The following is an 11,027-nucleotide window of genomic DNA, read 5'->3' as shown; positions in this document are numbered from 1 at the left end:
AAAGATATTGTAGTCATTTTTTATAAAAAAATAATATTAATTTAGACCAATTTAAAATTTGATTCACTATTTTTTTAATTAAATTAATTTATTTAACTTAATTTTGATAAAAATAATATAATTTAATTAATTATATAAATTAAATTTTAATTATTGAAAAACATTTTTTAAAAAAAGACGTTTTACGCGTATCTGAGTGGCTGCTTCTATATAAAGTCTTTGTAAGGCTATTTCCCTTGCATCTCTGGTTTAGTATTAATTTGTTCCTACTTCATATTAGTTGTTTCCTTTTTAGTTAAGAGATGGCACTAACTGGTAAGCTTAGCATTGAAATTCCAGTCCACTCACCTGCTTCAAAGTTCTTTGACCTCGCCACAAAGAAACTCCATCATGTTCAAAACGTTTGTGAAAGAGTGCATGCCACCAAGCTGCATGAAGGTGATGACTGGCACTCTGTCGGTGGTTCGGTCAAACACTGGACTTATGTCATAGGTAATAACACATACTGTTAAAGAAACTTTAGAGAATGAGTTATTTTTATAGCTACGAAGCCTATTTTATTCTTTTATGTGTTTTTTTAATTAATTTTTATTGTATTAATAAATTATTAAACTAATTTAATTAAATTTAGTTATTAAAATAATTAAGTCATATAGTATTAATAAAAGAGAAGTGTTAGAAGTCAATAAATTTTATAATTTATATTTATTAATTAGTTATTATTAATATTTTTAATAGTGTGAGATTATATTTAATAGTATGAAATTATTCATTTTTTTTATTAGTTAAATATTAACCAAATTTTAATAAAAATAGTGGCTTTCTAGTTTTTTTTAATAAAATAATTAATATAATTTTAAATATAGAAGATGATTATATAATTGTCTTTTTTTTATTTGGATTAATTATTACATCTTTTTTTCTTCGGTTGTTAACGTTCTTGATTATCAACCAACAGAACTATCTATATGATGCGTGCACCTTAGAATAGGTTAGTGGGGGTACTTTCTCCGAATGAAGTTTTGCTCAAAACATGTGTAAAATTCATATGTATATGTGATGTGCAACTATTTCTAAATTTTATTACTATCGTCAAGTTATCAAAAAACAATTATTTGAAATTTAATCAATATATTTATGAAGCCAAAATATAGTAAAAAACTCATTTTTAGTTAGTTAATATTAGTTAATTTTTTGTTAATTCTATTTTTTTTTTTTGAAAATTTAGGATTTAGATATATAATTTAATATTTAAAGTTAAGTATTTATAATCTAAGATAAAAAAAAGTTTAAATATATAAAATAACTTTAAAAAAATTAACTAATATTCACTAAAAAAAATAGTTCTCTAACATTACTATTTTCATAATTCTTTTGTTTACTTAAAAACGTTTTTGATCCCAATAAATATATGAGTCAGTTTAGTTTTGCTCTAATTTCTTTGTCGGTATATGGCTTCTTTCCAAATACTAATTAGTTTTTTTTCTCGGTTCATTAGATTGTGTTGAATGATGATATTGATAGAGACTAGAAAGAGATTTAGTTATAATTATAATTACAAAAAAAATTAACATACTTTTCAATAATTTTAAGACAAACGCGTATTCTTTTTTGTTGTTATTACTTATATATAATAAGCATAAAAAATTAGAGGAAGGTAGGACCAAAATGGAAGCAAACATTTTTAGGATCTTATACTATTTTTATACTCATATTTCATTTAAAAATTTACATATATTAAAAAAAAAGCTGGTAGTAACTTACAAAAAAAATGTGCAAATCTTTGAAAACAAATGTCATAACTTGAAAAACAAAAAAATGAAACTATTTTTTATAATAAAATTGATATGTTATGCCAAAAAAAAGAAGAAAAAACAAAATAGTACAATAATAATAATAATAATAATAATAATAATAATAATAATAATAATAATAAAATGTGGGGAGAAGATGTTATGAAATGAAGAACATCATGAATTGAAAAGGAAAAAAAAGCGAAGAGAAATGACCACAAGAGAGAAAATAAATAGGTGTAAAGATATGGCGATAAAATTTGGGTTCACATGCAAATAGTTTATTTTCCCAATATTTTATAGACAAATTATATTTAATCTTATATATATCTTTCTTTCTTTTCTTAAATTTGTTAATGCTTCACTATAATAGATGGTAAAGTAACTACATGCAAAGAGACTATTGAAAGCATTGATGAGCAGAACAAGACAGTCGTATACAAATTCTTTGATGGAGATATCGATCAACACTATAAGACCCTTAAGCTTATCTTTCAAGTGATTGAGAACAATAATGGAGGTACTTCGACTAAATGGACAATTGAATATGAGAAGGTCAATGATGATGTTGAAGCTCCATATGGCTACATGGAACACTTTGACAAATGTGCTAAAGACCTGGATGCCCATCTTCTCAAGGCATAAGCTACATTAATTAAGCAAAGAAGGTGTTTAAGAATTAAGTTAATAAAGTGTGTACTTATCTAATTAAACTGCATGAATTTAGTCATGAAGAATAATATGGATGAATGTTTGCATCTTCGTCTGCTATCCTTTGTTTGAATGGATTAATAATAATCGACTTGGATATGTTTATATATATTATTGTTGATGATATTTCTTTGCTTATTGATTACACTTATGTACGTGTATGTGGAAAAAAGCTTATGTAATTGTATTACAAATAAAAATAGGATATTCGCATGCTTTCTATTATATAGTAGGATCCATTACTAAGAACTAATTGATAAACTTAAATAATATAAATATGAAAAAGTATATGTAACCAACTAATAATCAGCCAATAATAGAACAACATAATTAATAATAATTAGTTTTATTAATTTATAATTTAATTTGTTTTTTAAATTATTATTGACTACTTTCAAAACATGAGGGATAATACGCTAGTGATAGGAGAAAATCACGGAACAGATGCTTTGATCATTCATTAGTTGGTTTCATATAATTAATTATGTTTTATTAATGCGTAACATATGAAACATAGAAATCATATCCAAAATCATCCAATTTACAAGAAAAAGAAACATCCGTGTGCCTATCAGTAGCAACATCCGGTTAAAGTTACAGGTGCCTCAGATTAACCAGTTGGCTGATTCTTGGCTTATATAGAGTTGGTTCCCTAGCATTGTTGTATAAATATTAAGAAAAATATTAAACTTAATTATGAAAGATTATTACGTTGGCAAATCTGATAATAAAAAAATTAAAATCTATTTATATCTATAAAAAATAGGTTCTCTTAATACACAGTTCAAATTTAAAAAAAATTATTTAAAATTCTCAAACCACTCCTCCTAATCTAATTAACCTAACCATTTTAAAACTCTAACCCTACTCAACTTTTCAATTTTTATTTCTCAACCACCACCGCTTCAATATCCTTCTCTAGACCACTACCTCCAATCTCTCTCTGTCAACTCTGCATTGTTTTAAATCCCACTGCTTGTTATCGAATTTGTCAAAGGAATCATCAAAGAAGAATTAGTTCTTGAAAAAAACACACTTTTTTTGTTCGTTCAAATCTCTTCAATTTACAACATTGTTCCTAAGTTCGTGCTTTCTCTTCTTCTTCGAACAAGGCCGCTAGGAATCTCTTTATTGGTGGATCACCTTATGATCTTAACTCTTTTCTGATTGCATCTTTTTTACTATCTCTATTCTAATTTTTAATGAATACTACATCGATATTAATTCGATTACTATCAATGACAAATATGTTAAATTTTCAAGCAAATAGTTAGAATTTGAGAATGGAATAAGATTAGAGTTTGGAGATAGTTATGTTAGATTAAGATGAATAATTTAAAATTTTTGAATAATTTTTTAAAATTTGGAGAATTTGTAAAGTACAGCCCATCTAAATCGATGTATGTGGGTATAATTTAATTTTAATTCATAATCAGATTTATTAGTAGCATAATCTATATATTTTGATAGTTAGTTTTGATATTTCACTCAAAAATATTTAGATATCACTTAATATATTATTTAAAATCATAAATAATTTTTATATTTAAAATTTTATACTATCATATGTTTACATCAACCATTAAAATTTTATTTCACCACTATTTTGTTTAGATGTTTAGAGATGACAACATAACAAAACATATTTTAATTTTTCATTACCTATATCTGTTATGAATAGTAACTATGTATCCTATTATTCATTCCATTACACATTGTGATGTAAAGCAAAGACGAATAAAAACCGATAAAGAAGAGAAGAGGAGGTCAGGAAGACACATGGGGACATAGTTATCAGATCCAGTTTGATTCGGTCAGATCGACTGAAAATTCAGTTATTCGGTTATTTAATTGGACTGAGTCATTCGTCAAATTGACTGTGCAGTGAACTCGGTTAAATTCAGTTTGACCCAATAAATTTTCATGAAATTTGGTGGTTCGGCCAGTTAATTTAACCTAGTCCGGATCGTGTTTTTTTTTCTAATACCTAAAACGGCGTCGTTTCAGACGCTCCATTTCCCTTTCAATGAAATTCTAATGTCCAAATCTGATACTATGAGTGGAACCCTGCCAACCCAGCCAACCTCATCTCTGTGCTCTTTGTATATATATGTGTATATAATATATATATATTCTCCGGCCGGCCTTAGTTTCGCAGATCTGAGTTTGGAATTCGATATTTTGTATCATTTGGTATTCTGCTCTTTATATACAAATGCTTTAGCCTTTCTTTTTATCTGGTCATTCGTTTATCTGGGAAATGCGCTTTTCTTTTTGTGGATTTTATTTAAACTCTTCTTAAAGGCTCCTAGTTACGCATTCTTTCGACTATGTTTATGTATATATTTTATTTTAGAGGTCGTAATACCTCACCACCTCTATTTTACGATTTAAACGTAAAATTTTAAATGGTAAAGTGTTACACGGTGTATAGTGAAAAATTTCTATCACTTTAGTGGGAGCAATGGCAGAGCTTGAAAATAAAATTTGAGGGGCCAAACGTCAAAACATGTCAAATTTGAAAAAAAAAAGATTAAAGTAAATGAAAAGAGTTTGCCATAGCTGGATGTGGTAGTTCGTTTGGTTTTTGGTCTATTGCAATATGTTGAATGTGAAGGAATATGTTTTCAACTTGTCAGGGCCTTAATACTTTGCCATTTGCTAGTATTATGTATTAAGTCAAGAGTCAAGACTGATGCCATGATTTTGGCAGGTTAGTTAGTGTAGGCGAAGCATCATTCATAAGTCTTACAGTACCTTTTATAGATGACAATGCTACTATTAAATAGGTTAGTTTTATCTCTTTCATTCCCATCAGAATTAGGTAAATTTAATGTCTCCACCAATCCAGAGTTGCAACTTTACTTATATTTTTATTTATGGCAAAAAACAGCATGACTTGCTACCTTCTATATGTACATACCAGCTGGGACAACTTTAGGCTATGTTTATGGTGAATTGTAAGATTAATACTCATAAAATCTAGCTTGTTAGATGGTTCTCTTATTGTTTCTTTAGTTTGCTGGTTTAAATAATCATTTTATTTGTCATGAACTAATGTTGTTTGAGTATTAGTATAATTGTTTATGAGTTCATTTACTGCATATTTATGGGCTTGTGTAATGCTAACTTAAAGAACTGTTCATTGAAAAATTTTCTATACACTTCGCATCCATTATTTTTTTGAATGTATCGTCTGCAAATGAGTTAGCTTCAAAAATTCAAATAATGTGTAGGTTGGAGGCCAATTTAATTGGCGTATTGCATTTTAGGGCGAGGCAATTTTGATGCTTCCTTTCCCATTTTGGGTTTTATAATGAAACTTTTGTAGTTGATGGATAACCATTTTTTCTGAATGACTTGTTTCTAGAAGTTAGTCAATTTTCTGCTTCTTCTAATAGTATCACAATATTTGATTTGTCACCATAAGTTTCACTTCCATGGAATCTAAACTGATACCGACATCTAACGAATGTGGAGATACTGTCAACTCTTGACAATTATGTTGGTAAAATTATTTTTTGCTGTAACCTTTGTTGTCTTTTAGAATTCCAAAGGGTAAAATGAAATTTATTTTCTAATGCTCAAAGTTAGAGATTTTCCTTATAGATGGTGAGATGCTTGCTGGAGATCAAGACTTTATCAGAGGATCCAAGTGAGTTAAAACTGAAAATCTAGTAAATTTAGAGGAAGAAATTTATTAATAGAGTGGATAATATTAACTTTAAGAAAATTTTCTATAAAATTTTTATGTTATAATTTTATTTTACACTCATTGTGTGTAACTCATAAAAAGTTATTGAGAGTTTGAAACAACAATGACAATTATGTTATAGATAGACAGGCTAAAATATTATATTTCACCTTTATGATTGATAGTTATGTTTCTCAGGTCACTATTCATATTGAGGGATCACATCACCAGGTTCTCAAAAGATATGCTTGAGCTTTTGTGTGACCAAGTGTATGTCATAAATGTTTTAGATATTTATTTTTTTACTAACTGGGAGATAATTAATTTTTTTCATGAAAGTTTTATTGATAATATTACCTAAGGAATCAAACCAGAGTTTTAATTGAGGATTTGATAATTGAGTCATCAATTTAGAATAATTTCAAATATTCTGATTTAAAGAGTTTAATCATTGCTAGGTTATATATCATATAATTTTATTATTGGAGCCTACTCGTACTAGGGACCAAAGGCAGGATATAGCATTTATCATATGGTATGATAATGCGCTTAAATATCATATGCTTCATATCAAATATTAGGAGAATTCATTACAAAAAGATATCTTGGATGGAATGACACTTTTATTTTATTATATTTTTCAATTTTATAAGATAATCTTGGTCCTTATATCAAAATATACCTTTATTAGTTAATCTCACTCTTCCTGAAAGTCCCAATGCACTTGGTCGAATTATGATTTTGCATAGGCTTGACAAAGTTTCTCAAATACAGACGAGGATGATCAATGATTCTCACATGAATGTGAAGGTATTTCATTCGATATTCATCCCAAACTGAATTCGTTTTACACTTTTGTTAAGTATTATGTTAATTTTCTTGTATTGCTGCAATTTCGTGCGAGACATGCACTTGGACAAATTATTACTTTTGGTGATAGCTAAATCTAATCAAATCCTTGGATACAATCCTTTTGGCACAAGCAAAGATGGGAGATTTCAATAGAAATTATTTCTTTTTGTATTTACATTTTATGTATGTTGCATCTTGCATTCAAAATCAGTTTTCAATATGGTACGTTAATGTTTTTCAGCAGATGATGTTCAATAGAGCACTCTGTTTACTGATTGTGGGAGTCCCGAGAAACTTTCTTAGAAGATGAGAGTTTTCTATTATGTCATATATCTGATTGCTTCTTTAATGTTTTTCTTTTCACGTGTATCAAGTTGCATTAGAAGATCAATGTAGATTTACAAACTTAGTGTTGTAAGATATGAGTAGTAAATGTACCATGAATTTGGATTGTGGATTGTAAGCCATTAATGTACATTTAGATTGTGGATTATAAGTTTAATGTATTTATGAATTTTGTCTCTTTTAATTTCTATATTTCGATATGGAGATTGTGAATATTTATGAATTTTGTCTCTTTTAATTTCTATATTTCGATATAGATATTATGAATAATTAGTAAAAATCTATAATTAGAAAATCAGTAACAGTGACCGATTTAGAGACCAATTTTATATTTTCAGGTCAGACATCAGCAACCGATTTTATTAGCAACTGATATTTTCAGCGACCAATTTAGCGACAAAAAAGGTAGTCGCTATTTAGTGACCGATTTTAATTATTAGCGACCGATTTAGCGACCAATATCGTTTGGTACTAGTTTGATAGTATTGGTTGAAAATCGGTTGCTAACAGTTAGCAATCGAAGTTAGTTGTTATTTTCAAATTAGCAACTACTAGAATTTATCGCTAAATCGATCGAAAAGAATTTAGTGATTGATTTTTAAAAAATATCGGTTGCTAAATCCATCACTATTCTAATAATTTCTGATAGTGAAAGAAAGTTGAACTTAAAGTACCTGAATTAATTATACTCTTTCATATAATTCTACTAGTTCCTTTATAAAATGTTTTGAGGAAGAGGAATAGCCCCATTGTCTATGAGAAGATTGCAGGTAGATAAAAGAAATTATATCAAATAAAAATAAAATCTAAGTTTGCATTTGTTCTTTTCCACACTCTTAATAGTTACTTGTTATTTTAAAATAGTGTGAAAAGTACAACTCTTTATAATTGTTTGAGGTTTGTTTGCAAATTCTTAAAAAAGTACAATTGCGTTACTATTTACTTTTTAATTCAAGTGGTACATAAAAAAATTAAGTATATGGTCTAAACGTTTTTGAAATTCGCTTATAGACCTACGAAAATAGAAATATGTTTTCTTTAAATAAAAATTTATGATTTGTTTTTTATACTCGATTCACCCTTCTTAAGTATATTTTTTGTGCATTCTAAATTCAATTTTACTAGAAAGATAATAAAAAATCTTGGTAATGTGAATAATAGATTGGATGTTTAGTCCAATACATATAAAAAATACTTTACAAATTATTTAAATTAAAAAATCTACTCAGTTATTCCAAAAAAATAATCATCCCAAACTTTAATTTATCAAAGTATTTCACTCCAACATCCTCTTTTTTTCAACTGGCTGCTATCTCAATCTTCATTAATAATTATTCTATTTCACCGTTGTTGCTTGGCTTGCCACACGCTATCTCCGGCGTCGCTCATCCATAGTGAAAATAACCATTCACTTAAGGATAAAAATAATCATATGCATATCTAGTAAATTGAACATCCAACATACTTTAATTATATATAACTCACTCAATTCAATCAAAATAATAATTCATATAATAATTAAAATAACCATCTGCATATCTATTAAAATGACCATTTTAAACTGGCCATTGAAACAGATTCACTGAAAGGCCATGTTAAAAACGATGCAACGACTATAGTTGATGATGTGATAATGGAATTAAATTTATGAATTGTTGAGTTTGGAAAACTCCAAATTAATTTTTGTGATGAACAAACATTATTAAAATATTTAATTACAAAATTATTAATTCAATGTTATTTGATTATATGTTAATTAATAATTTTGTAATGCAGGAATTGAATTGGGCCGAAAATAAAATAAAATGCTGCAGCCCAAGTGTGAATTTGCTTTCCAATTCAGCATTGATTCAAAAATATTCAAAGATATATGGCTGAATTATTGTGATGATTTATTGGGCCAGATTAATATTGTTACTACAAGCCCAAAGAAAGCTTCCTATGTTTGATCCAAATCCATCAGGAAAGCAATTGATACTAGTTGGGCCAAGAATAATCTTTATTGCAACCAAGCCCAAAATTATTGAATGCTTCCATGCATTACCCGAATCCATGAAGCTTCCAACGGATTCCAACTCACTTTTTGAAGGATTTGAAATTTAATTAAACTAGCATGGGGAACATGAGAGAGAGTGTGATTGACATGATGGTGATCATAATGATACACGCCACTCTAAGCTAGGGAAGTGGAACTTTAATTTCATTTCATTATTACCCATTAGTTTGAGTTCAAACTTCTCTCTCCTCTCTCTTACCTTTCCTTCTCTCTTCGGTTATTACACAGGAAGCCATGGAAGCTACTTGGAGCTACCAAAAAGAAATGAAAGCAAGCCTAAAGGCCATCGAGTTGATGGCACGAAAAAGAAAAAGAAAAGTATGCTGTGGCTGAGATTATCACCTAATCTGGTAAGATTTGGTGAGGTAATCTCGGATCCTTCATGCTCAAAAAGGAAGATGAAGATTCGGCCAGCTAGAGGAGATTCTTGAAGCATGGCTTGTCTTTGATTCTGCTCAACCACCACAGGGAGTAGCTAGAGTGGCGAAGTGATGGTTGAAGGCAGAGATTGAAGCAGATGAAGTCATTATCATCATGAGGCATCAAGGGCCAGAAATCATCATCATGAAGCATCAAGGGCCAGAATTCCATCTTGGAGAGGAAGCCAAGGATGGAGAGCCCGGATTGATGAAGGGTGATGATCAAGAAAGGACTAGAGGTAATTGCATGTTGGTTAATGCATGGTTATCTCTTCTCTCTCTGTGAGGCCGAACCGGTTTTTGTGGTGAAGGAAAAGAAGCTGAGCTCGGGTTTGTGTTTCAACTGTGAAAGCTTCACTTCTCTATAAAAGGGGTGAACAGTCATGGTTTGAAGCAAGGAGTAAGATTTGAGAGTGCAAGGCACAGAGTTCTCAGAGCTACCTGAACTAACAGTTTTCTCTTCTCCTTCAATGTATTTTGTTTAGTATTTTTCTGTTTAATTTTGTCATGTCTTGAGTCTCATGGAAAAAGGCAAACAGTGAGGTTTGTATGAAAAAGCCATAGAGCGGAAAAAAGCAGAGAGTGCAAAATTAAAAGAAAAAACCATAGATGTCTTAGAGTTCCTTTGTTCATCTATGTTGTGTATCATGATTCTGTGGGAATCCCCTTGTAAGTTGGGTTAGCACTTCACAACTTGTAATCTGAATGATTATAGTGAAATTCCATCATTGTTGTGATGGAGACTGGATGTAGGCTGCACTGCACTTAGCAGCTGAACCAGGATATATCTGGGTGTAATCTTCTCTCTTTCTTCCTACTTCAATTCTGTTTTTACTATTCAGATGCAGAATAAAAAATGTCTCGTGTCAAGTGACGAGACAAAATGAAAATGTCTCGTGGCTAGGGACGAGATAAAACAGAAAAGTCTCTTCTAAGTCTAGCAAGTTTTAGCAAGCAAAAAAGGGGCTAAGATTCAACCCCCCCTTCTCTTAGCCACTGAAACCATCAATTGGTATCAGAGCTTGGTCTCAAAGAGATCAAGCTTTGCAGCTTGGAGTAAAGATCCTCATGGCAGAAAACAGTGGCGCAAATATGGTGTCCTATAATCTAACCAAAGGACAATCAAGCAACAGACCTCCTCTTTTCAATGGGAAAAA

At 29.5% G+C, this 11,027-nt stretch overlaps 1 protein-coding gene across 1 annotated transcript; it reads left to right on the top strand.

Annotated features, from left to right (window-relative positions):
• The first annotated feature begins 225 nt into the window (after positions 1 to 225).
• Positions 226 to 2,596, top strand: LOC107462808 (MLP-like protein 34). Its single transcript, XM_016081475.3, has 2 exons — positions 226 to 492; positions 2,167 to 2,596. The coding sequence occupies exons 1-2, from the start codon at positions 303 to 305 to the stop codon at positions 2,436 to 2,438; spliced, it is 462 nt and encodes a 153-aa protein (XP_015936961.1). The 5' UTR covers positions 226 to 302; the 3' UTR covers positions 2,439 to 2,596.
• Positions 2,597 to 11,027: the final 8,431 nt, after the last annotated feature.

The sequence above is a fragment of the Arachis duranensis genome, chromosome 8, assembly GCF_000817695.3.
Source record: "Arachis duranensis cultivar V14167 chromosome 8, aradu.V14167.gnm2.J7QH, whole genome shotgun sequence".
Classification (NCBI taxonomy): domain Eukaryota; kingdom Viridiplantae; phylum Streptophyta; class Magnoliopsida; order Fabales; family Fabaceae; genus Arachis; species Arachis duranensis.
Note: the sequence above shows the minus strand (reverse complement) of the source record. Positions and strands in the feature narration are given on the sequence as shown.